This window comes from Cnephaeus nilssonii, assembly GCF_951640355.1.
Source record: "Cnephaeus nilssonii genome assembly, chromosome: 2".
Taxonomy (NCBI): domain Eukaryota; kingdom Metazoa; phylum Chordata; class Mammalia; order Chiroptera; family Vespertilionidae; genus Cnephaeus; species Cnephaeus nilssonii.
Window position 1 is genome coordinate 108,399,714 of NC_137073.1, and position 26,722 is coordinate 108,426,435.

Consider the following 26,722-nt stretch of genomic DNA (forward strand, 5'->3'; position numbering starts at 1 on the left):
GGTAGTCCCATGTTTCCCAAGCCTCCCCTTTGACCTCACCCACTAACCTCCCCAGAAAGGGTTATGGTAAATTCTCAGCGAACCCAAATAAAAACCTCTGTTCAGCTCATCTCCTGGAACCTGCAGGTAACATGGCAAGACTGAGGTTTCTCACAGTGCTCAGTTTGGGCCTGCTATTTGACTTCTCAGTATATTGTTAGGAATATGGACATAGGTAGCAAGACCATCATTTTAAGGGAGTGATTCACCCCGAGTGAATCAGAAGTCAGGGTAGAGACTTCTGTGAGGTGCAGGATGCACAGAGCTTTTGAGGTTCAGGTAAAGTGATGTCAAAGAAGAAGTGGGCAATTGCCTACATCGGTGATGGCGAACCTATGACACGCATGTCAGCACTGACACACGTAGCCATTTCTGATGACACGTAGCCATTTCTGATGACGCTGCATGCCGAGGATGAAACATTTGCTGCTCCTGAGGATGAAACATTTGCAAAATAATGTTTTTTCCTCAAAGTGACACACTACCTGAGTTATGCTCAGTTTTTTGGCGAAGTTTGACACACCAAGCTCAAAAGGTTGCCCATCACTGGCCTACATAATGAGATGTGGAGCACTCCTCAAAGTACACATGTCCCCACATCTCACCCCACTAGTGATACCCAGATCTCACTAAATAGGGAGGCCCTCTTCCAGGTAGCGATCAAAAAGTTATTTCTCCAGCCCTGGCCAGTGTGGCTCAGTGGATAGAGTGTCGGCCAGTGCACCCAAGGTTCACGGGTTTGATTAGGGTCGAAGGCACATACCTGGGTTGCAGGTTCGATCCCCAGTCACTAGTTGGGGCCGTGTGGAGAGGCAACTAACCCATGTGTCTCTCTTACATCGATGTTTCTCTCTCTCTGTCTGTCTCTTCCTCCCCCCTTCTCTCCTTCCCACTCTCTCTAAAAACCAATGGGAAAAAATATTTTCAGGTGCGGATTAACACAACTAACTAAATAATTTCTCCAGAAAGTCGCTGGTGAGTGAAGCTTTGGGAGTTCACGGTCAATGGAGGGCACAGTGGGAGTTGGTAGCCATGCCCTGGATGAGGAGCGTGGGAGGCCAGACAAGTTGGGGAAGAGGACATGGGACTGAAGGGACTTGGAGAGCACGTCCCACCGCTGCTGGGCTCCGCTCTGTCCTGCGCCGTGGGAGGTACTCACCGAACAGCCTTGACCCGGTGCCACCGACCATCGCTGAAGGAGCCGTTCACCAGGATGGATGCCACACCACTGCCCAGGTTATAGCTAGGGCGGTGGAGAGAACAAGACAGAACAGTCACACACTGACGCCCAGGCAGACACGCACTCCCATGGACCTCGTGGCTAAAGGTCTATGAACTCAGAATGCTGTTTCCTCCACGCGAAACAAAACAATGTTATCAATCAGGTTTCCACGCTAGGCCAGGAACGATCAAAATATGTTCTTTATTGTGGCAAAATAGACATAACATAAAACCTACCGCCTTAACCACTTCTATGTGTGCAGGTCGGTTGTGCTAAATACGCTCACCTTGTTGTACAAGCATTCTCCAGAACTCTTATTTTGCAAAGCTCAAACTCTGCCCGCCTTGTACAGCAACTCTTCATTCCCCCTCCCTCCATCCGTGGCAACCACCATGCTCCTGTTCACCTTAGGAGTTGGACCACTTCTAGGTACCTCCTGTAAGTGGATGCTACATTATCTGTCACTGGCTTATTTCACTCGGAAAAATGTCCTCAAGGCTGATGATCGTTAGGCCAAGGTCAGAAGCATCCGTGTAGCAATAGGAACAAGAAAGGCTTTATCATTTGTAATGTGTTGTACTCGCTGGAATAGTGTCCCCCCAAATTCTCGTCCACTCAGAACCTCAGAGTGTGACCTTAATTAGAAACAGGGTCTTTGCAGATGTCCTTAGTTAAAATGAAGTCATATTGGATTAGGACAGCCCTAAATCCTGTCGGACTGGAGTCCTCATGAGACAAGGAAATTTGGACACAGACAGACACACAGGGAAGAATGCCATGCGGAGATGAAGACGAGGTTGGAGTGACGTAGCTATGAGCCAAGGATTGCCGGCCATGAGAGTCTAGGGAGGCTCAGACCACCTGCCCACACACACCTGCACGTAGGGCTTTGTTAATTCTCACCTGAGGGTATTTTCCCCAGAACTGGGACAGAATAAACTCCTGTTGTTTTAAGTCACCCAATTTGTGACCATTTGTTATGGCAGCTCTTGGAAACCAATACATGTGTTTTCACTTTTTAAAAAGCAAAACAAAGAGCCCCAAAGAGATGAAAGGAATTTGCCTAAAATCCCTTTGAACTTGGGATTTTATCTGCCCCTCCTCCCCCGCTGTTGACTCTGATACCTGGTCCACTCAGAAGCTTCCTGTTCTCTATTCCAGCTTCCAGATGCCCCGATACCCTGAGGGCATCCAGAGACACACACAGCTTGTTTACCAGAGAGAAATAGCTCTCAGTCCAGTGTTCATTCGATTATTCTAATTCGATTGGACCCAACCATCGTTGGCGAGTGACTGACTGGCCTGGGCAGGCCCTGGGCCCGTGCCCAGCCCTCCCCTGGTCACCCTGCTTGGGGAGGAAACGCCTCCCAGCCGGAGCAGCTCTCTCCTCATCCTGGGAGAGGACAAGTCTCTCCTGAACTTCACCGGCCAAGGAGGAGGAAGGCGAGGCCCTGGCTTCGGCCCTGGGTTCCTGCGCGCGCTCAGCCTGAGAAAAAAGCGAGAACAGGCAGCGCTTGGCTTTTCCCAGGGAAAGCGCTCGGGTCCTTTCATCAAGAACGAGGCTCAGAGGAGTCCCCGCGCCTGACACTTAACCCAGAATGGAACTGGGTGACCTGACACCCGGCCAGAGGAGGCTGCGGCCCGCCCCTGAAAGCGCCACTGTTTTCCCAGCCAGTTTCCCACATCAGGCGTCTCCTGTGCGAAGCAGCCCGGAGGGGGAAGTTGTCAGATTTCATTACTCAGCAGCCAAGGCCTGACGGCACAGCGGCTGAGCCCGGCCGGCAGACCCGCAGCCGAGTGGCCGTGTGGCCTCGTGAGAGGCGCGGGGACCCACAGGTCAGACCCACCCGCCCTGATTCCCACTCCTGCCAGTGACGAGCTCCTGCCCTTGGGCGATTGGCTTCATCTCTGTGAGCCTGTGGCCCCTCATCTGAGAAGTGGGGGTGATTAATTCTACCTGCTGAAGGGCCGTAGGGAACATTCAATAAGACAACATAGGCACGGAGCACAGCACAGAGTAGAACCCACACAAAGGATCCCGCCACCCCCAGGGATGTGCCGGATGGATGCAGCTCGCGGACGCTGGGCAGCAGACCCCGGGGAGCTGGCGGCAGGAGGAAGTTGCCACCGAGAGTTAAACTCCTCGGCCTCTCCTGGGAGAGCAGTCCTGTGTGAGCGCAAACCACAGGCTGTAAATGTGTAACCAGAAGGGCCAGGAGCGCCCAGAGTGGAGCAGAGGTGACCTGAGAAAGCTGCAGGACGCTGGCCTGGAACGGGATTGGAATCCAGGGAGTGGGAACCTTCGAAGTTGTGTTTGGACAAAGGAGGGGCTTCCCTCCTGTTCGGCAGCCTGCGGGCACGGCTGTCCATGCAGAGCCAGGCTGTGCTCCGGGGCCGCCCCGAGCCCGGCAGACGGGTTCCAGCATCAGCCCACACAGGGCTTCCACACGTAGCTGGCGTCTCCAGGGCCTGGCTCTCCAACCCACCCCACTCCTCTGATTCAGACCTTCTAGTAACCTTCTGCTTCCCAGGCACCTGGCATCTCTCTTTCCTTTGTCTTTCTATATATATAAAAGCCTAATACACTAATTGTCCCTCCCACCATTTAACCAGTCACTATGACGCGCACTAACCACCAGGGGCAGACGCTCCGACCGGTAGGTTAGCTTGCTGATGGGGTCTGGCCAATTGGGACTGGGCGAGATGGGCCAGACATGCCCTAGAGTCCCTCCCCGGCCCCAATCGTGCACCGGTGGGGTCCCTCAGCCTGGCCTGCACCCTCTTGCAATCCAGGACCCCTTGGGGGATGTCGGAGAGCCGGTTTCAGCCTGATCCCTGCAGGCCAGGCCAAGGGACCCCACCGGTGCACAAATCTGTGCACCAGGCCTCTAGTATAGTAATAAATGACCAAGACTAGTGGTTCTCTTTGCTGCATAGGAAGCCTTCTTGGATGTGAAAAATGCTCTGTTTCTTGTTCTGTGTATGTATGTGTGTGTGTGTGGAGGGGGCTGGGGGAACAGAGGGGATCCACAGGTATTTACACATTTAAAATGTATCAAACTGCACACCTAACATTTGTGCACTTCATGTAAATTATAACTCAATTTTTTTTAAAAAAAGGAAAAATGTAAGAATGAGTGAAAAAATGAGCAACAAAATGCCTGTCCGGTTTCACCAGCAAGGTCTTGTGGACCTGGTCAGCATGACTGGTTTCCTGATGCAGGTTTTCCTAATCATTGTGCATGGAGATGCCCCCAGGGGAGGCCTTCGGGAAACCCTCCGGCCGCCTGCATGTGGCCACATTCTACTTAGCTGGGCCCTTTAAACTGCAGCACAGGCACCTCGCCAAGGTCAGATCGCGTCCCTTCTCTGCTGCCTGACAATGTTACCAAGGTCCCATGGGAAAGACGGTCAGGTCAGGGATCCTCACAGAACCTGCTCACTGGGTTTTATGCCCCACATGCAACCATGAACCCAAATGAAACGAAACCGGGACGGAAAACCGCACTGGGCTGCGCACTCGGATTCCCCTTCCTCTACGTAACCTTGCCCAGAAGCCTCAGATGGTTTCCCTCGGAGTCCCACTGCTCCCCCTCGTTCTCCGCCAGAAGGGCTTTGAGCACAAGGAGCACAAGGAGCAGCATTTCGGTGAAGAAAAAAAGTCAAAGCTGAGAATATATTTTACCATCTTACGTTTTCTATTGTTTGCTTTGGACCTGGGTCAAACACCAGAACCTCAAACACGGTTTTTCTACCCAAAACACCAGTCCACTCTCTAAGCTCCTCCAATGGAAGCTCCTCTCAGGCGGGGCCTAGGTCTTATTAAAAACAAGAACAATAATCATAGCTCCATTTTGTGAAGCAGCTCCATATTGTGCTAACTTCCTTATGTTATCCATCTGAGGTAGGGTTTTTAGAACATAGAAACACTTGACCAAGGGAAATATGTTTGATAATCATTATCTCGAATAACTAGCTATGCCAGGCCCTGCACTAAGCCCTTTGCGAGAAGGAACTAATTCAACCCTCACCACCAACCCTTTCCTTCTCACAGGGAGGTCCGGCCACTCGCAGGAGGTCACGTGGCCCTGGGAACCAGCCTGTCTGGCTCTGAAGCTCATGCCTTTGGCCACTCAGACCCGTTCCCCAGGGCGTGGTCCCAGATTGTTTCCTGTCAGAGTGGCGCCCTCGGAGACCTGCTCCATCCGAGTCTGCGGGCTGGGCCCAGGGACCCGCCTCTGAAACAAGCTCCCTGCTTTCAAACCACTGGCCTGTGGTCTAGCCCGCTCCGTGCCAGCCTCCCGCAGGGCATCACGCATCTGTATTGGAAGTACCTGCTGGAGGCAGGCGACAGCGGAGCAGCAGCTGTGGGCCCGGGCCCAGGGCAGGCCGGGGAGGGGCTGAGCTGTGTCCTGTGCACAGAACACAACCAGAGCTCCAGTCTTCAAAGAAAAACAGGGGCCACTTTTCAGAAACCCGAGAAAGACGCAGGAACGTAGGAAACAGCTCCGGATGGAGTGGAGTTGTTGGAAGGGTGCCCATGGGGTGTGGGGGGATGGCCAGGGCCTGTGGGGGGCTGGCCAGGGCCTGGGGGAGCGGCGAGGTGGCCCCGAGCAGATGAGTCTCCCTGTCCTGCTGGGGGCGGGCAGTGAATAGGTTTAGCTGGCGGTTTAGGGGGGGGAAGTTGGCCTCCCACCCACGGCTGAGCTACTGTTTCAATTCCCTTTTCTGGGCACAATCAAGAACTTGAGGCCTTGGTGAGGTTAACCACAGGAAAACCACAAGAAAATGGCTGCGCAGCAGCCAGCCTGAAAGTGGGGTGTGAAAAGCTTGGCGTTTGACCTTGGGGCCAGGGGGGCAGGGCGCGGAGATGGTGGAACTGCCCTCATCGGCCAACCTCTAGCCTTCAGCCACAGGGGTCTCTTGACATCCCCCGCAGTCCCAGGATCGCGTCACTGAGCACGCCCTGCTATTCCGGGGCCAGTGCGAGGCTGGCTAAGGGACATTGCCTCCCAAGATGCTTTTTAGTCAAATGGGAAAGAGTGCCATGATCCTACTCTGGCTCTCAGGGAGGCAGCGCCTGCCCACAGAGGCCCAGAACCAAGTCTCATCCTCTCCGTTGTGCAGTTACCTTTGTCTATTCCAATTCAAATGATTTAGTGGCACTTATGCTAGGCCCTTGGGGGAGGGGGGGTAAAGAAGGGAAGCCGGATAAACTCCTGCCCTCCGGAGCAGATGGTGGTCTAGAGACCTTGCAGGGTGTAAACCCTTCTCGCCTAGAGAAATGGTGGGAACAGCGCAGGCCCCGCTCCTAGAGCTTTTCTGCTCTGGGTGGGCCTGGGAGTTTGCATTTCTAAGACGGTCCCAGGTGACGATGCTGCTGGTCCAGGGACCAGACTTCAAGACCCAGTGGTCTAGGGCAGTGGTCGGCAAACTCATTAGTCAACAGAGCCAAATATCAACAGTACAACGATTGAAATTTCTTTTGAGAGCCAAATTTTTTAAACTTAAACTTGTTCTAATGCCACTTCTTCAAAATAGACTCGCCCAGGCCGTGGTATTTTGTGGAAGAGTCACACTCAAGGGGCCAAAGAGCCGCATGTGGCTCGCGAGCCGCAGTTTGCCGACCACTGGTCTAGACCCAGGGGTGGGGGACCCCCTTCTCTGCCAAGAGCCATTTGGATATTTATAGCATCATTCACGGGCCATACAAAATTATTAACTTAAAAATTAGCCTGCAATATTTGGTCAAACATTTAACTAACCCACCCCTAATGGCTTGGCAGGGCCAGACCAAATGATTTCACCAGCCTTACCCGGCCCACGGGCCGGATGTTCCTCACCCTGGTAGAGGATGCATTTTCCTATTTGTTACACAAGCCAGTCCAGGCCCGTGGGAACCCAGCCCCCTCCCACGCTGGTGGGGAGAAGTGGTCGGGACCCTTTAGCTATTTCCTAGCTTCCCAAGTGAAAAACTTGAGCGCGGTCTAAATTCACTGAAAAGGGCTAAGAACTCCAGGGACTTCCTTACCAGCATCACCCAGGAAGCATTTACAAAAAGCCAAAGGTGGGGTTGATCTGCTGAGATACAAATCTGTGCTTTGCTCTTCTTGGTAGTGGGAGCTTGGAAAGCAGGCTCTCTCCTCCCCAAGGCTGCACAGCTAACAGGGAGCATGGTCAGAACTGAACACCAGGTTTCCCGACTCTGGGTCTTCAACACTGTGAGCCGGAGCCCTGAGCCGGGTACTCGGGGCCACCCCCGCTGTACCAAGTCCTCTACTCAGGTCCACCCCGGCTGTACCAAGTCCTCTACTCAGGTCCACCCCGGCTGTACCAAGTCCTCTGCTCAGGGCCACCCCGGCTATACCGAGTCCTCTACTCAGGTCCACCCCGGCTGTACCAAGTCCTCTACTCAGGGCCACCCCGGCTATAATGAGTCCTCTACTCAGGGCCACCCCCACTGTACCAAGTCCTCTACTCAGGGCCACCCCCGCTGTACCAAGTCCTCTACTCAGGGCCACCCCCGCTGTACCAAGTCCTCTACTCAGGGCCACCCCAGCTGTACCAAGTCCTCTACTCAGGGCCCCGCTCAGCTGCACCAAGTCTCCATTTGCAAGTGGGGAGCACAAGGCAGAAACACAGTACAAAAGGGGTCACAAACTGTTCTGTATGAACCAGATAATAAACATTTTAGGCTTTGCCACACAGTCCTTATTAAAACTACTCAAGTGTGCCTGCTGGCATAGCTCAGTGGTAAGGAGGTCATGGTTCCATTCCCAATCAGGGCACATGCCCAGGTTGTGGGCTCCATCCCCAGTAGGGACGTGCAGGAGGCAGCTGATCAATGATTCTCATCATTGATGTTTCCATCTCTCTTTCCCTCTCCCTTTCTCTCTGAAGTAAAATATATATATATATATATATATATATATATATATATATATATATATATATATATATATTTCAAAAAATAAATAAATAAATAAAACTACTCAAGTGTGCCCCTGTAGCATGAAAGCAGTCATAGACGAATGAGCATGGCAGCGTCCCAATAAAACTTCATTGACAAAAACGCGTGGAGGGCCAGACCTGGCCCTCAGGCTGTGGACGGCTGGCTGCCTGCTGCTCCGGAAGGAGGACGCCGGGAGGAAAGGCCAGGGGCCTCGGCCCAGCCTGGAGCTTCAGGCGCCGGTCATTCCAGCCGACGGAGCTCGGTTCACTCCGCCTCCCTGTCTGCCATGACCTGCGAGGTGGCGCGGAAGGCAGCGGGGAGGGCTTACCTGAACACCAGGGCTCCGTCCCGAAGGCCCAAGGAAATGAAGTCGCTGTTGGACCTCTGGCTGTCTCCCCGCCACATCAACAGGCCCTCTTTGGCAGTCGTCTTAAACCTCATGAACACATTTGATCTTGAGCCGGACACCCTGGAGGAAACACACAATTGCCCCCATTTAACCGTTGTCCACGGTATCTGTTTTTGAGGTTCGTCCGCCGGCCTGGAGAAACCCGGTGCAAGGACGAGCCTGCATCTCTGAGAACAGACGTCAGCGCTGTGAGCCAGGCCACGGCGGGGGGGGGGGGGGGGGGGGGGGGGGAGGGCACCTGAAGGCTCGCTCTGCAGCAGTCTCCGTCCCAGGTGCAGTGCCACCCTCGAGCGAGCACGCGATGAGCCACAGGTTAACCAGGCTCTTGTCAACTCCAAAGTCCCAGGCTGCACCCCAATCTACACCCAGTCCTCCTTCCCTGTTCTGCCACAGACGGGTCCTGGGGAAAGTGCTCCCCGCTCCCCAACAGAAAGTGGGTTTTGTAATTTCCAAGAGCCCCAAGTTGGCGGCTTCTTGGGGTTACGATGGTGGCTGTGGACGGCCAGCTCTGGTGATGACCGTCCTTGAGGACAGAGGGGTGAGTGGGCAGGAGGCAGAGTGACAGATGCGAGGTGTTGTGGCGAAGGCAGGGTGGAGGGGACAAGAGGCAGAGAGGAGAGGAGAGAGACTCTGGCAGGTCCCGGCCCGGGCCCTGCAGCCATGGCTGGGAATAGGATCACAGGCTTTTGAGCTTTTATCAATTCCTGGGACTAGACTCGTTCAGAAATCGCCTCTCTAAAGCAAGCATGTCAAACTCACAGCCCGCGGGCCACATGCCTCGTTTATTTGGCCCGTGTTAGCCTTTGAGTTTGACATGGTTGCTCTAAAGTGACCGGTGTTTCGCAGGGAGAAGAGCAAGTATAAGGTCTTAAAGTAAAAGGGAGTAAGAGTAACGGTAATTTAATATTGCGACTAACATGGCACCATAGGAAAAGTCTCTAGTCTCCCGTCACTTGTACCATCCCCTGTCTGTCCCACAAACCTGGAGCTGTAGAGGCACTTAGCAGTGAACAGGGGGGGACTTCTGTCTAGGCTTTCCCAGCAAGGCCGAGACAGGAGACCGCGGCTGCCCTCCCACGCGGGGCCTCAGAGCGGAGAGGGAGGAGCAGGGCCACGTGGTGACTTCCCACCAGGCCAGGTGCAGAGCCCCCCGCTCTGGCCCATTCCCGAGAGGCCTGCTTTCCCCGATCTCCTGTTTCACGCTCCTGCCTTCCCCCCTTGCCTTGGATACGCTGACTGGAGGCAGCTGAGCATGATGGTTCCCTTTCTCGTGCAGGGAGTGGTTTAGGGATGGGCACGTGACCCGCTGTTATCCAATGAGACAGAGAAAATGTAGCAGGAAGATTCTAGGAAAGATTCCTTTCTTTTTAAAAAGAGTCACATGAGAAAAAAAGGTTGTTTTTTTTCAGTTCCACTGGAGAGTGGCCTGATTTATGTCCATCTTATAACCAGGAAGGGAGTAACCCCTGGAGAACGTGCTGAGGATAACAAGGCCAAAGGACAGAGGAGACGTGCGTCTTTGATGATCCAGCTGATGCTCTGAATTAGTCACACCAGGATCCAGTCTAAGTCCGGATTGCTTGTTACGTGGAATAATAAACACCCTTTAGTTTAAGCCAGGAGTCCTCAAACTACGGCCCGCGGGCCACATGCGGGTGTTTTTGCCGTTTTGTTTTTTTACTTCAAAATAAGATATGTGCAGTGTGCATAGGAATTTATTCATAGTTTTTTTTTAAACTACAGTCCGGCCTTCCAACGGTCTGAGGGACAGTGAACTGGCCCCCTGTTTAAAAAGTTTGAGGACCCCTGGTTTAAGCCATTTTGAGCTGAGTTTTCTGTTACTTGCAGCCAAAGGCATCTAACCAAAACAGACCTGAACTTGACTGTTGCCTGTGGCTTCACGCACATGCATGTGTTCATGCATATACATACATGTGCACAAGGGCCACCGAGTGCCTCCTGTTCCCACCAAGCCGCCCAGTGCCACTCGCTAAGCATCCAGGGGGCTGACGACCTGGGCCCCTTCACACCGTCCCTGCTTTCTGGGGACTGAACGCCATTCCATCCTTGGAGAAAAGGGCTGAGGAAAGAAGAGGGTGTCTCCGGGCGGAAATCCATCTTGCCTAAGGCCCCACCAAAACCACCTACATGAACCCAAGTGGGACTAGAGAAATGAAGCAATGGCTGCCGTCTGGTGTGGGTTCAGTTACCAGGGAAATGCTCATCCAATGCCCCAGGAAAATGTCTCCCAGCTTTGTTCCTTGAAAAGCCACCAACCTCCACCCTACACACTGGGTGCTTTTAGCTGAAAGCTTTGCCTCAGTCTGTTAAGAAACAGTCAACCTGAAGAGGAAGGAAAATTCTAGGATGGTGCTGGCAGTGTTGTGGGGGATGGCAGACTCGGAACTACAGAGAACGAGGGGAGGGAGAAAAAAAGAAGAGGCGGCATGAAAGGACCAAAGACGAGCTCCCCAGGTTGAGGACTTGCCGAGGGCCAGCCTTCCCATGGCTACGTAAGAGGCTATTCCACACCAGGAGCTTGGAGTGGGGGTCGGGGGGTCCTGGAGCCTCAGTCACCAGGGCCTACCAGCCAGGATGGTGACTTGGGCACCTCCGTGTGCCGTGTCCACATGAAGAGAGCTGAGGAGCCCTCACTGAGCTGGCCGGCTGCGGAGGACAGGGACCTTTGCTGCTGAAGATGGGAAGTAGGACATGGACTTGACACTGTTGGTGGAGCTGCGGGACCTCCGCTGCAGCTCGCGGCAAAGCGTCAGGCCCTGGCCAAGAGCAGCATGAAGCCAGTGTGGCTCAGTGGTTGAGCATCAACCTATGAACCCAGAGGTCACTGTTCGATTCCCAGTCAGGGCACCTGCCCGGGTTGTGGGCTCTATCCCCAGTGGGGGACATGCAGGAGGCAGCTGATCAATGATTCTCTCTCATTCTCTCTCTCTCTCTCTCTCTCTCTCTCTCTCTCTCTCTCTCTTCCTCTCTGAAATCGATTGCCCTGACTGGGGAATCACTCATAGCCCTGAAAACCCAAGGCCAGACAACCTCCTCCATAGGGTTTGGGTTGTTTGAAAGGCTGCCTCTTCAAGTTTTTTTGTTTTGTTTTGTTCCAGTTTCTGTGTTTATGATATGTGGCTGTTTTCCCCTGAGGCCATGGCTAAACTGCCTTCTTTGAGAATTATCTTCTGGCTCATAAAATAAGGAAAAGCCTTGGGAAAACTATTACGAAATCTACCCCCCGAGAGACAAGGTGCCCGTTGCCCGTTGAAACGCGTTACCTCTTGAGGATGTCTGGGTTGTCGTAGGTCAGGTAGCTGCGGCCGATGAACTGCGGAATCTCAATGGTTTCTGTGATGGCTGAGGCAGAAGAGAAAGCGTAAGTTACATGGCCATGGCTCTCCTGACCCAGCACTCAGCCACGGGCAGGGACACACACAGAGGCAAGAAGGCCAGCTCCTGGGATCAGGACAGTGAACAGCTGGTCGGCTCCTTCCTCTCGGCCAGGTTTGGAGCTGCCTGGCCTGAAGGCCTGGTGTTGGCACCTCCCTGTGGTCCCCTCCCCCGGGCTGGCCGGCACGGTGAATGCCCTCAGCACTACTGAGAAGGGCTTGCTACATGCTGAAACTTGAACCCTGCCCAGTTATTCTTGTAAGCCTAAGAGCCGGTCTCGGGCCACGTGGGGAGCAGCTGGGGGCAACCCTAGATGTTCTCCAAGGGAGGCAGAGGAAATAACCATCAAATAAGCCCACTGAAATTTCCCTATTTGAGGCCAATCTGCCCCCAAACCCTTTCAGCCATGACCGCAGGAGATTGGCCAACTGTGAGCCACGAGGCCCTGACTTGTTTTTACAAATCCCCTCCAGCGTCACACTTCCTAAGCTCTTCACAACAATGTCATGAAGCAGCAGGGAGACTGGAGAAAGGGGAGGGCTGGGGACTCCCATTCTTAGAAGAGGAAACGAGGCACAGAAGTCATCAAGGCTCTGCCTGAGGTTAGACGGCTAAGAGAGCAACAGAGCAGGAATCAGACTGATCCCCGCATTCCCGGCTCTGCTCCTCAGCCCACCCTTCACTTTCCAGGACCTCAGCAGCCTGTCTCTTTCCTCTCAACTTGCCTTCCCCTTGTTTTCCTGAGAAATCTTCCTTCTGCACGCAGTCAGCACAAGAATAGGTTACGTGGTTGTGTTTGGTGCCAAAGATTAGGGATAATTTAGGAGATGCCAGGCAAAGAGATCACGGCCATCTCTCTTTCCTCTTTAGAAAAACACAGAAGTGACAGTTGAAAGAATTAAGGTAGAATGAATCTCATTTTCAAACAAATGTGCAAAACAAGAAGAATAAGCCTGCTCACAAAACAAGTTAGAGTCCCACAAAATATGTGGTTGGTGCAAAAAAGACACTGAACTAAGGATTCTACACCCAGGAGAACATATATCATTAGTGGACACTACAAACAACCAGGAGTTTAAACGTGACTTCTAAACATTTCTTATTTTTTTTAATATTTATTTGTATGGATTTCAGAGAGGAAGGGAGAGGGAGAGAGAGATAGAAACATCAATGATGAGAGAGAATCATTGATCAGCTGCTTCCTGCACGCCCCACACTGGGGATCGAGCCTGTAACCCGGGCCTGTGCTCTGACCGGGAATCGAACCATGACCTCCTGGTTCATAGGTTGATTCGCAACCACTGAGCCACGCTGGCCGGGCTAAACATTTTTTTTTTTTTTTAAAGAGAGAGATAACAGCCAACTCCAAAACCCAATAGCATTGAGCCCCCAAGAATAAGTTCCTATGTTGACAGGTCACCTACAGCATGCTACTCAAAATCTTTTCATTAGAAGTAAAAATTTTTAAAAGAAAGAAACAAGGAAAGCAAAGGAAGAGAAATAAAAGCTTTAAAAGTCATTTCTGAGAAACTGCTCTCTGGAGCAACGCAGCCCTGGACGGAGCCTGAGGGCCCAGAGGACCTATTAGGGCCAGAGACAGAGAGGCAAGTCTCATCTGTTAAAGTCTGGGCCGCACCACCAGCCTCCCCACCTTCTGGTTAAAGTGGGAGGAGGAGGAGGAGGGGGAGGAAAGGCAGGAAAGGGGAGGAGAAGAGAGTGGGATGCAAAATAAAAAGACCCTGAGGAGCGGGGGAGGAAGGGGCAAGCTAGAGTGAGGAGAGGGGAAAGAAAATGCCGAGAGAGAAGGAGGGGAGGCAGGAATAGCAAGGACTCCGGGGATGGGCAGCCCGGGGCAGGGAAAGGAGAGGGGAATGGAAAAGGCAGAGTGCAGAGAGGACAGACCCAGAGGGCAGACATGGAGGGAGGGCCAGGGGAGAAACAAGAGCAAGAAACTGCAGGAGAAGCCCTAGCCGGTTTGGCTCAGTGGATAGAGCATCGACCTGCAGACTGAAGGGTCCCAGGATTGATTCCAGTCAAGGGCACAGGCCCAGGTTGTGGGCTCGATCCCCAGTAGGGGACATGCAGGAGGCAACCAATCAATGATTCTCTCTCATCATTGATGTTTCCATCTCTCTCTCCCTCTTCCTTCCTCTCTGTAATTAATAAAAATATATTTAAAAAAGAAAGAAAGAAAGAAACGGCAGGACGTACCGGGAGTTGAGAACGGAGGAGAAGAGAGAATGGCCAGGCAGGTGGAGGAGTCTTCCCGGGCTGCCCATGACCAACATGCCCCTCTGGGTTTGCTTCCACCTCAGGTGGGAGGTGCGGGCAGGGCCTGTCCTTGCTGTTATTGGCCGTGGACGTGGGCCTGTGGCCACTAGCTAGGGCTCCCCTGGACTCCTTGACATGGTCAGGACATGCTTGCCACATGTCTGCTCTGCACATGGAGCCTCTCAGGGGTCTGTTGAGCCCCGTCCAGCTGCCTGCGAAGCCCCCGCTCAGGAGCTCAGCGCATCCTGAGGCCCAGTGGGGACTCAAGTGCATTCTCAGGGCGGCTCTTCTGGAGAGAGGATTCCCGCCACCCTCCAGGGATGTCCAAGTCCCTCGCCGCTCACCCGGGTACCCCTGTGTGTGGTGGCCTGCGCCGTGCCCGAGCTGGCCAAGCCTGCCTGGCCCCAGCCCGGCGCGCTCCCGGTCTCTCGCAGGACTCACTGTACTTACTGTTGAGGCAGTAGTTCCCGCACTCTGCCGCGTGCCAGCATGAAACAGAACAGGGGGAGTCAGACTCTCACGGGCATGTAAAACCCCCTCTCTGTGCAGACCATCGGGAACCAACGAGTTTCCTCCGACGCCCCGCTGGCCTCCCAGCCCCAGCTTCCCGTGGGGGTGAGGGTGGGGTGGCGGGGGACCAAGAAGACGTGAATGGTAAGGTGCCTGACACCTCTGAGGCTCCTGACCTTGAACCGACAGTCCTCACTTAGGCTAAACCTGGAGAAACAGCTCCTGCTAAAGAGTTACTGACCTTGTCAATCAGTGGTTATTACTTTCCTTGGCTCTGGGCTGCGTGTGAGAAAGGACTGATAAGCCAGCCAGCTGCCTCTTTTCTCTCCCGAGTGGAAAATATCAGCCTCGTTCCCACCCCTGCCCACCCCCCACTGCAAGACCCCAGAGCTCTGGTCATCGGCGAGGGACAAAGGGCAGGGGAGCCGTCCAGAAGTGACACCACGGAATACAAAACAGTGACAACACACGCGCGCTGGTCCGTGTGGATTCGTAAGTGTGCGTTCTGTCCTCACACGCGGGGGCTGGAGGCGACCCTCCGGCCCCCGGGCCCTTCGTGGTGTGTTTAAATATTGCAAACATGGTTACATTTAACCAGACCCTTTACGTCTGTGTTGTCACACTGCCTTTTCCCTGGGGCGAAGCCTTGCTGAGGCATCCGTTGCCATGTGTTTCTGTCACGTCCTCCCATTTATACCGAAAAGCCTGTGCCGTCCGAGGACACGTGAACATGCTCCGCCCCAGGGAACGGCAGCCTCCAGGCCAAGCACCCTGTCCTTCGGGGACTTGCAATTCCCTGCAGACTAGGAAGAGGGAAGGGAGGGCGGCTCCTTCGTGCAGTCACAGGAGGAGCTGGGGGGTTGCCATCCAGCCTTCCCCACAGCCAGGGCTCCGCTCAGCACCTCCCTGACACAGGGCCGTGCCGCCGAGGACGCACCTGCCGCCCTGGCAGCTCCCCCTCCGGGCTGGGGCAGCGCCAGGAATCAGACGCTGTGGCCACAAATAAACAAACAAACAAAAACCTGCTCTACACTGAAGACCGACATCTGGGCTGAACAGCAGCAGTGCTTCATCGTTTAATCACAAACCACCTAAGGAAAGAAAGTCCCGGTGGTAGGCATACCCTCTTCATTTGTGTTTCCATTTACTGCGTTTTCATAAAACACAGCCTCTACTTACTGGATCTATGTTTCATACACTGGGACCAAAGAACATTAATCCGAATCAGACCCAACAATATGGCGTGGGAGCTACGAAAGGCGACATAAAATGTCCTCAGTGTTGCGTATGTGGTAGGTCAATGTAGATCAGGCCAGATCCCGTGTGTTGGGACCTTGCATCCATGAAGAGCGCATGCCTGAAGCCCAGGCGTGGCCTCAGTGGCTAAGGGTGTCAGGGGTGAGCGGGCATCAGCTCACCTGCTGCAGAGACATAGCCCCATCTAGTGGCCAGCAGGGTCCTACATGGCCTGAGTCCAAACTTCTCAGTAATGAGGGGACAGGGAGGGAGGGGGACCAGGCCCCTATTCCTTCCCCAAGCAGCCTGTGTGCTATTGGTTGGGAGAACCCCAGGACAAAACAGCTGCATCCTACACCCGTGTCTGGAACACTCAGAGTATAACAAAGGCTCTGAGAAGTCCTGCAGGAGAGAGAGCTGTTTAACCACGTTTCCCCAAACTTCTTTGACCACAGAACGCCCCCTCCCATGTTGTGCATGTGAATGTACGTGTGTCTGTCTCTCTGTGTGAAAAACAGCCATCAATATTCCTTTTTTTGCCATTAATATTCTTTAGAACTTAAATTCTTGCATGCACTCTGGGAAAGGCGGCTCTGACTTCTCAGTACCTTGCGTGGCTCTAAGAGCGGTGAGGAGCTGGAACATCCGATGGCACATTTGGATGAGTAGAAAGAAGAAATCTCTAAGGAAGGGGGGCATTTGTTTTTGAGGAGGGAGGCCTTGTTGACACCCCTCGGGTGAGATGAGAAGGGGGGTCGCAGGATTAGGGTGCTGAGGTTTGAGGTGGAGGAAGGCACCTAAGAGGGAGAGCCCCAAGATGAAGGTGAGGCGGTCACCAGAGTCAAGCCTGATGATTTTCTCAGGACCTGATCTGTGAGTCCGAGAGCCGGTGGGTTCCCGAGGTTGGGGTGAGCGGCCCCAATTCGGCAGCTGCCGCCTCGGGGAGCCTGTAGTGGCCTGGGGGCCCCCGGGGCTCAGAGGACCTCCATGCCCATCTCGGTCAGGGTCAGGCCCGCCTGCTCCTGACCCTGACCTCTCAGGGACCAACGGGGCTCCCGAGACCTCCGCGATGGTCAGGGGGCCTAGCGCCTCCCCAGGATTTGTCTGAGTTTTGGGTCCTAGACCCCTGTCTCCTGGCCAGGTCCCAAGTGGATTCACCTGCCTGCCCTCACACACCCTGCGCCGGCCAGAGAAACCCGACTCGCGGAGGGGCCCCACACCACGTTCCTGATGGAGAAGGGGGCCCCTGGGTGTGGACTGAGCGGGCCTGGTGCTGGGGATTCACCCCACGCTGCTCGGTGTACAAGGACAGGCCTAACTCCAGGGGAACACCAGGGTCTTGCTTCTGAAGATGGCCTGGTCCTCAGGTGGGGAAAAAACCCGAATCTTTACATCGACGAGGCTATGAACCACCTTGCTGGATCAGGCAGGGTTTTCTCTGCCCATCAAGATTGCTTCCAACTATTCCTGTCTTTCAAGCTAAGAATGTACCCAAACTTGTAGAATGTTCTTTTGCATCTCCGCAGATCAGTGAGAGCGGCCCACTTCCCAGCGTTGCCATCCTGACCCGGGACTAGACGCTCTCCCCCGGATGACAGCCATCTGTGCGCCGCTGTGTGCCCGTTGGGGCCTGGGAGACATGTTCTGAGCGGCACCAGGCTGCACCCCAAGCCCCATTAATCCTCAGAAGCCGCATAACGGGAGAGAAAGCTGTTTGCAGACTGGGCCTCCCCTATGTGAATCCCCACCCCCACCCCCACACCCAGCACTGGCAGCGGTGGCCACGGTGCCAGAGGGCCATCTTTTTCTCAAAGCACAAGGGGGTAACGATGCGACAGGGGGCAGCTGATGGCTCCAGCACAGTGAGCTGCAGAAAGAGGCCCAAATGCCCCCCAGGTCCCCTGCCACTGTCCACTCCTGGGACCTCGCCAGGTAGCCCAGACCCTCACCGGAGGTCTGTCCCTTCATTCTGGTACAATGTGTTTCTCGTTGAACCTGAACCCACGGTTACAAAGCTATACACCTGAGCTTTTCATACCTCATGGTTGATGTCCTGTAGCAGGAAGCGAGGGTTAGCAAGATCACACATGACCCTGTCCTTCCTCGAATTCCCGAAGCTGCTGACTGCTCACGGAAGCCTGGCCTTCACACACTGAGCATTAGCGTTGGTGTTTAAGGCAGGAGCGAGCTTGCCCTGCCTGTGCCGGAGGGGAGGCCCCGAGATTCACACACTGACCCGTGAAAGCCAAACCCAGTTTTCTGAGTGCACGGGCCGCTCGGGAACTGAATCTCGCCAGGTACACGCTGCTAGCTAAACAGGGATTCCCTTGTTGGGATTCTCCTCGGGCCCGTTCACAAATGGGTCTAGGACTCTTCCGTGGGGGTTATCATCGGGTGAGCTACGTTAATGCACATATTTCATACGATTTGCCATGCAGGTTTCAAAATTCATTTAAGTATAATACTACTGAACCTTCCATCCGGCCACTTGGCATCTTTCATACTTTCCAAGACTCCTGCAAAACAACTCCTATCCTCCCACATCCCGAAACATCTGCCCTCATTTCCCGTTTCCCTCTAGGCCCTACGTCCGATGAAAATCAGGAACCTGGAAGCACACAAGGAAGACAGCACACTCCTTCACTTGGGCTGGTGCCCGATGTCCTCCGGGCCTGCCTACCTTGTTAAAAACTAGTTCCTAAACAGGTGAGGCCATCCTGACCCCTGAACAAGAAGCTCCCCATGGCCCAAGGTGATGCCCGTATGAGGGCAGGCCGCCTCTGACACCAGGCCCCGGTCCCGCCTCCCTCAAGCCAGTACTGCGCCCTGCCCCTGCTCTCGGACAGGATGGGTTTTTATTTTTCTCACCGATAGCAATAATGGCTGGTGCTGGTTGAGTACCCACCCGGCATTCTTCCAAGGAACATGTGTCGTCTCATTGATCCCGCACACCCTCTGCGTTAGGTACTATTGCTATTTTTATTCTCACTTCACCATGAGGAAACTGAGGCACAGGGGAAACTTAAGTGGCAAGGAACATAGCACTCTACCGGAAGGCTGTTAATACTTTCCAAATACAATTCACATTTTTCTGTATTTGGTAAGATTCTTTATAACATTCACAGGTGGGGTCAAAATATTGAGGCAAAACATTTATCAGCCTATCAGGATGGGCTCTGGGGGTGCCTCAGATGAAGGGGGGTCCTGGAAGCTCTCCTATATTATGGGCTAACCTTTTGGATGCAGGGCCATGAGGGGATTTTCAGGGAAGGGGCCAGGGCAGTCGGGAGGGGAAGCTGTTTACCTCCTGTTACAGGAGGATCTCAGCATTTTAATCGTTAAATAAGTATAGCAGTTTATATGGGACTAGAGGCCTGGTGCACGAAATTCGTGCACTGGGGGTGGGAGCAGGAACCCCTCGGGAGATGTCCGCCTGCCAGCTTAGGCCTGCTTCTGGGAGTGAGCCTAAGCCAACAGGTGGACATCCCCCAAGAGGTCCCTAGAGCTGCCACGGAGGCGGGAGAGGCTCCCGCCACTGCCACTGTGCTCGCCAGCCATTAGCCTGCCTTCAGGCTGAGCAGCGCTTCCCCTGTGGGAGCGCAATGACCACCAGGGGGCAGATCCTGCATTAAGCATCTGCCCCCTGGTGGTCAGTGCATATCATAGCAACTGATTGTTCTGCCATTCAGTCGATTTGCATATTAGCCTTTTATTATATAGGATTAGCCATCTACTATGTCACTGAAATCGCTGATGAAAATAACCGGCTGGACTGGTATCACCAGCACTCCCCTCCCCGCCCCAGCCCGGCCCAGCCTGGCCCCAGCCCGGCACCAGCCCGGCCCAGCCAGGCCCCAGCCCTCGTACCTTGCTGGCAGTGCAGGCCCTCGAAGCCCAGGGGGCAGTCACATTCATAGCCCTCCTCCCGGGGCCGGCAGCTGCCGCCGTGGGCACAGGGGCCCGCCACGCACGGGTGGGCTGCGTTGTCCACGTTCACGCCGTGGGTGAAGTCGTGCCTCACGTGGATGGCGCGGTCGTTCAGGGTGATCTGGGAGAGAAAGCGTAGACAGTCAGGGGCTCGGGAAACATCTCAGCGGTGTATAAAGTGTCCCTCGGCCACCGACCCAGACCACACGCAGCGAGAGCTTCGGGAAGAGGAGATAAGGGCGGGTAGCTGCCTTCATAGTCCTAAGTGACATGACGCAGGAACCGACGTGCTGGCCAGGGCACACGGGGGCTGTGCCTGTGGTCTGGAAGGCCTGGTGGCTCAGAGCTCAATGAGAAGGCCCAGTCCCTACGAAGCGGGGGTCCCCACCCGGCTGCCTCTCAGAATCGCGGGGGACTTAGGAAATAATTAACACCCAGGTCCACCCAGATATCTGAGTGAGGATCTCTGAGGGTGCGATCAGTCATCAGTAACCTTTCATGGCTTCCCAGGTGGCCCTGAGATGCAGCTGAGCCTGAGATGGGAAGAACCCAGAACGAAGAACCAACACGGAGTGAAGGCTCAGGTGAGGGTGGAGGAGCGGCTTCTCGCTGGACTGCTCTGTTGCCTGACTAATGTCCTGGTGTATTGCCTCAGGCTCCATCAATGGAGCCCTCCCGATGGCCCCACCTGCTCTTTTTTTTTTTTTTAATCCTTACCCAAGGAGATGTGTTATTGAGTTTTAGAAAGAGACAAAGGGAGAGAAAGAGAAAAGAACATCAATGTGAGGATGTGAGAGAGAAACATCAATTGGTTGCCTCCTGTATGCACCTGACCAGGGATCAAAACCATAATCTAGGTATGTGCCCTGATCAGGAATCGAACCTGCAACCTTTGGGTGTACAGGACGATGCTCCAACCAACTGAACCAACCAGCCAGCGTCCCCCAGCTCTTGCTGTCCTGTCCTCCTTCCCTGACACTCTTGAATTCCCTTCCCCTCTACAGCCCCTTCCTCATCATTAAAGAAAAAAAGAGAAACTCAGCTCACATTCTCACCACCGCTGGGCATGCTCACTGGGGCCAGAGCGCTCCGGGCCCCACCCCCTTTTCCCTGCAGGGGGCTCTGGAGAAAGAGGAATTCTGGGAATAGCTTACTGGGCTCCCACCCCAAATAATACACCCATTGTTTCCAGCCCTTGACTCAGACTGTGTATCTACCCAAGCTGTTGGTGTTCCATGTGGGGAAGGCTTTGCAGAACTCAGGGAGAGAAAGTACCCCAGGAGACCCCGCCCTGCAGGGGGTCCAAAGCAGGTAGCAATGGCACTTCCGGCCCCTAATCCCTGTTTGCACAGGCTGGCCTGGTCCTTGGATAGTGTCCGGGGAGCTGGGAGCAAACTTTCCTCGGTCCTGAATCTCAGAAGCTGCTGGAGAGCAGCCAGAATCCCTCCATGACCGTCCATGTCCCTTTTCATGCTGTGAGTGAAGGGCTGTGAAACTCACCGTAACTGAGACAAGCCATTCACCGCACCAATCGCCACAGGATACGCCACAGCCAAGGCTTTGGCCAGGACCTGGGAGGGGAGGGTGGCCTTTCCCGGAGTGGACAGGAAAGGGCTGTGTGCGCTGTGCCAGGGAGGGGGCCTGCTAGGGTGGGGAGGGGGTGAACCCTCTTAGCACCTCAGCTTGCTTCCCAAGTGAGAATTTCAAACACAAGATTAAACAAGGCCAAACCCACTCATGGGGGGTAAGAAGGGGAGTAAAGGTCTGAATTGAGGTGTCACTGTCACCACCGTTTGCAACAAAGGGAAACACACAGGAGTCAGCAAATAGTGCCTGGACCCCACACCGGGATCCCCAGAAAGACTGAGCCCAGGGGCCCTTCCCAGCTCCCAGGAGCAAATCCTGGTAGGACCTTCCTTCCCTGGGCCTCCCACCTCAGGTTTGAAGGGGTCAGTGGCCCACCCCCCACCCCTGGTGCCCGAAGGAAAACTAGATGACGCTAACATCCAGGAACCCAATGTGCTTCTCTTCAAGTCCCTTTCCCCCAGGGTTTGGGGGCCTGGAGACCTGGCTGGTGAGTCGCCCTGCGTGTCTGCTGCCAACAGAACTCCCTCTTCTCCCACCTGAGAGTCATGGCAGGGCAGCCTCCGGGGACGGAGGAAGAGATGAATGTGAGTGGGGTCCGTGTCCTGTGTCTGTCACTAGCTGAGCGGTTTCCTCCTGCACCCTCTATGGAAGGACTCTAATCGACGCTCTTGAGAACTGGGCTACGTGATTGAAGAACTGGGTTACGTGATTGAAGAACTGGGCGACGTGACTGATGAACCATTGCTAAAGTGGGGGGTTGGAGGGGCAACAAGAGTTGGTTCTTGCCTTCAGCAAACTGCCAAGTGAGCTACAGAGAAGCGTAGAGCCAAGAGTTGCTATTAGATCCATTCACCTCCTTCCCTTGCGTGGAAGTTTTGGAAGCGACCTGATGCCAGCCCCAGGATATGTTTGTGGACTGGCTGTGAAAATGCATCTCCGTCAAGCTGCGTTCATGCTACGTCTGCTGGGCATAGACCCAGGAGCGGACTGAGACTATGTAAGACATGGGGTTGGAAAGCTTGCTGTGAGCATTCACAAATGAAATCTTAAACATGTCCAAACTCTCTCCAAATGCCTTTGGATACAGCGGGTTGTGCATGGGTCACAATTCTCAATTCCAGTGCCTGGAGTCAAGGTCACACAACAACAGAGTAAGCGAGCCGTACCTTCTGGATGCTCCCGCTGAATGGCCTGAGGATGCCCGACTTGCTCTTCACCTCGTCGTAACTGGGGACTCCGCCAATAAAAATGTCCGTGTTGCAATTGATCTGCGTGAAGCCGCCCTGCCAACAGGGGAAACACAAAACATGGCGTAACGTTGAGAAAAGATGGTCAAGACTAGCACATGCACCCTCGGGTCCCTGAAGACCCATCAGGACAATCTGTCTTCATGTTGGTCTGACGCTCCCATTGCTTTGTGTTGCCCCTCACCACCTCTTTGAATGTTTGTAAGTTTCATAGCCTCTCTGGGACTCAGGTTCACCATCTACAATAGGGGAACCGCAGTGTCTACCTTGGGGATGTGTCACAGCAAAGGGGTGGATGCTCAGCCAGCAGGACCCCGCCCCGGCAGGGAGCCGGCCTCCAACCTGTCGGTCTCACGTGGGGCACGTAGCCTGCGATTGATCGTCAGTGAAACGGAAGCAAGAGAGACAGGGACCACTTCTGGGCAGGAGCTTTCGGAGCCTGGGGCGGCTCGCCCGGCCTCGTCCAACCCCCGGTGCCTCCAGGTTGGGTCTCAGGCGGAAGCTGCCGCTGGCCATGGATGGACATGGAGCGTGAGTGGGAAGTGGGCCCTGTGATGAGCTGCTGGTCCCGGGGCTGTGTGACTGACTAGGCACAGTCTCGGCCCTCCCGGCACTGAGCTGGACACACACTCCTCACTCGGCATGGCCGGCTATTGTCATATTCAGGCGCCACAGCTATGCCTTCATCAGATCACAGACTGAATTGTCTCTGTCGATAACCTTCAGGCAGTGTGGGATTCTTCTAATTCCCAAGGAGGTTTGGGACACCCCCCTTCCCCTGCTGTCCCCGAGGTGGTTCCCAGACACGTGTGTCTTTTCTCCTCTTCTCCCCACCAAATACCTCTGTCCCCACCCAAAGTCTCTTTTCCTTCCTTTTCTTTTTTCTACCGATCCATTTTCTCACCAGAACACCCACATTCACCACTGCCCTCTTTAAATCTTGCAATGCCCAAAATAAAGTCAAACACTTCTTTAGGCATCTGTAAATGTTTGGGGTGTGCAGAATCCTAGTAGGTTATAGCTTAAAGCAGATCTCTCCTATCTCTTCTTTAAAAATGTCGTTTTCCTCCGGACATATCCTTGGAAATGAAATCAAGTTGTAAACTTGAGTAGAAATTCTGTGCCCCTGAGGCTATGAGAGTACAATATAAATACTACCGATAAGTAAAGCTAAACGGTGCTGACCCTATGCCAGGGACTGCTGTGTGTGACATATATCATTATTATAATCTGCACAACTCCATGAGGTAGGCACCATTCTTACCCCCATTATATAGATGAGAAAGCACAAACTCAGAGTCTGAGTTCACATTATGGGTAAGTAAAGGGAGCCAGATTTTGAACCCCGAAGTCTGGTTTCAGAGCTACTGTATTACACGCCCACAGGAACGAAGGGGGCGGCGGGCAATGTGTTAGGTGCTGCCCTCGTATTAGCTCACTTAATCCGTGCAGCTGCCCTGTGAGGCGTCTACTGCTACTATCCGTGCTCAAGGCTGAAGAAGAGAAAAGTTAAGTAACTTGCCAGGTGGGGGGCTCGGGTTTAGCCAGGCAGCCTGGCCCTGGCATCCATGTGCTTCACCACTTTGTCTCCAGGACAGAAAGGAAACAGCCCCACACACCATCGGGAGCACGGGTGAGTCCTTACCTCCGCCATGCCCTCCACCACCTTCTGCTTATCCACCTGTAAGATGCCGTTCTTCGCTGTGCGAGATACACGCAGCTCGTGCCAGCGGCCGAGGGCGAGGGGGTCTTCACTCCTGTGGAAGGAGGGAGACTGAGCGTGGGTTAGCATCCTCGTGTTACGAATGCTGTCCATCGACCCGGCTCCGATGACACGGATGCCAACCTCAGCACCTCACTCTGCTCGGCAAAGAGAAAACGATCCTTCTCACTTAGTGGACACAGCAGTGTTCGCCCCAGTTATCGGACCCCTGCACGGTGGGAACATGGCATCCATTATCTTGTTTATTCCTTACGCAGGCCTGGAACGGGGGTAGGATGAGCCTTGTTTTCTAGATGAGGGGTGGCAGGAGGGTAAAAGGTGACCATTGTTGCACACAAGCTTTGAAGAAGGAGTTATACAGGCTGTGGAGTAAAACAGAGATTCCTTGGTGTACTGATGTCTTGCAGTATCCACTGAAATACATAGAAAATAAAATGGATGGATGGATGGATGGATGAATGGATGAATGGAAAAAAGGAAAGAAATGAGGAAGGGAGGGCGGGAGGAAGGAAGGAAGGAAGGAAGGAAGGAAGGAAGGAAGGAAGGAAGGAAGGAAGGAAGGAAGGAAGGAAGAAGGAGGAGGAGGGAGGGAGGGAAAGAGGAAGGGAGGGAGGGAGGGAGGGAGGGAGGGAGGGAGGGAGGGAGGGAGGGAGGAAGGCTAGATGTGGGATAAAAGCCAATATAACAAAGCACTAACTGTGGATGAATGGAGGTGGGTATGACATTCACTGTACTCTTCTATCAACTTCTATGTTAGAAAGTTTTCATAATAAATCACTGGGGCAAGGACAGGTTGCGTGTTCTCTGAGATTGTGAAAAGGATTAAAAGTAGTTTAAAAATTCAGTTTTAAATTCAAGGTGGAAGCACTTGAAGTTTCAATGATGCTGGTCAGAGTCTGACACGTTCCTGTCTGCAGTGAGGTGTACAAGGCGTGTACCCATTGCGTCTGTATGTCTAGCGCCGCGGTTCCTGGCCTCCGCTGCAGCTCATTACTCTGGGGTCCCGGGTGATCGCTGGGAAGCCATCAGGAATACCAATGTGCCCCGTTACGGAAAGGTCGTCACCCCTTACTTGATTTTTTCACTCCGGCAAATGCTTTTGTGATTTGACCTTTGCAATTAGGATTTAATCACCTTGGCTAAATCAATAGGCAATGAGAACCCAGCGGCACTTCGACGGGCCCGTGTCCACACTGAGGAACGGCACCCCGGTCCTGCTCTCACCCCGCAGAGGCCGTTTCTGCGGATACACCGCTCGCTCAGCCCGGCTGAATCGATCACGGCCGTCGCCGGCTCCTTACAATTGTCACCATTTTTGAATCCAGCTCATAATGAGTTGGATCACCCCACCCTTTTCCTCAAGTTAAAACGCTGAGGCCAATTCCACAACTTCCTGTAGGTCAGGCTTTCACGGAATTTGCTTAACTGAGCAGGGAGTCTTTGGAATGGTTTGTAACATAATTATCTCCCAAAGGGGTGTCTGAAACCCCATCCATGATCACAGTGGTCGGTTTGCCCTGGAGCCTCCGCTCCATCACCCCAGATCCTCAAGGATTTTGTTCCTAGGCACCTTTCCTGACAGGCAGGAAAACAATAACTTAGTATTATTATTACTTTAACATATTTTTATTGATTTCAGAGAGGAAGGGAGAGGGAGAGAGAAACATTAATGATGAGTGAGTATCATGGATCAGCTGCCTCCTGCATGCCCCCTCCTGGGGTTTGAGCCTGCAACCTGAGTATCTGCTCTCACCAGGAATGGAACTGTGACCTCCTGGTTCATAGGTCGATGCACAATCACTGAGCCATGCCGGTCAGGCAAAATTATTGTTTTTTAATTAAGAACTACTCTTGTCAAAAGTAGGCACAGAATTAGGAAGAGAAAAGCTGGCCTTCTGAGGTCCCATGAATCTGTGATTCCCCCCCACAGCTCAGCTGCACTGCTGAGGTGCAGGGAGTAGTCTGTCCAGGAGGGGCGCTGGTGAGCCACAACCCCCCCCCCCCCCCCCCCCCCAGGCTCCTGCCAGTCATTCCTTATCCAGGACGAAGCCACTTGATAGCACAAGGTGATGCGCAAGGCGTCTTCCTTTTTCAACTTGACAAATAGTTCTTAGCGAACACTTAGACTGGTTGCATAACCACGTGTAAACGGGATCAATTAAGTACCCCCCAACGTTGTCTCGAGACACCAGGTGTGTTTGCG

At 53.8% G+C, this 26,722-nt stretch overlaps 1 protein-coding gene across 2 annotated transcripts in view; it reads right to left on the reverse strand.

Annotated features, from left to right (window-relative positions):
* EGFLAM (EGF like, fibronectin type III and laminin G domains) overlaps nt 1-26,722 on the reverse strand; it is a 135,997-nt gene that overhangs the window by 4,305 nt on the left and 104,970 nt on the right. Inside the window, exons 16-21 of one of the 2 annotated variants that reach the window (XM_079793916.1) lie at nt 24,442-24,553; nt 22,716-22,832; nt 19,903-20,083; nt 11,907-11,985; nt 8,542-8,682; nt 1,199-1,282 (exon numbers count right to left, since the gene is read on the reverse strand). In XM_079793916.1, coding sequence (XP_079650042.1) covers nt 1,199-1,282; nt 8,542-8,682; nt 11,907-11,985; nt 19,903-20,083; nt 22,716-22,832; nt 24,442-24,553 — 714 coding nt within the window. Of the gene's footprint in view, nt 1-1,198; nt 1,283-8,541; nt 8,683-9,604; nt 9,849-11,906; nt 11,986-19,902; nt 20,084-22,715; nt 22,833-24,441; nt 24,554-26,722 lie in introns of those variants that run through there. The other variant, XM_079793917.1, reaches the window with a different exon arrangement.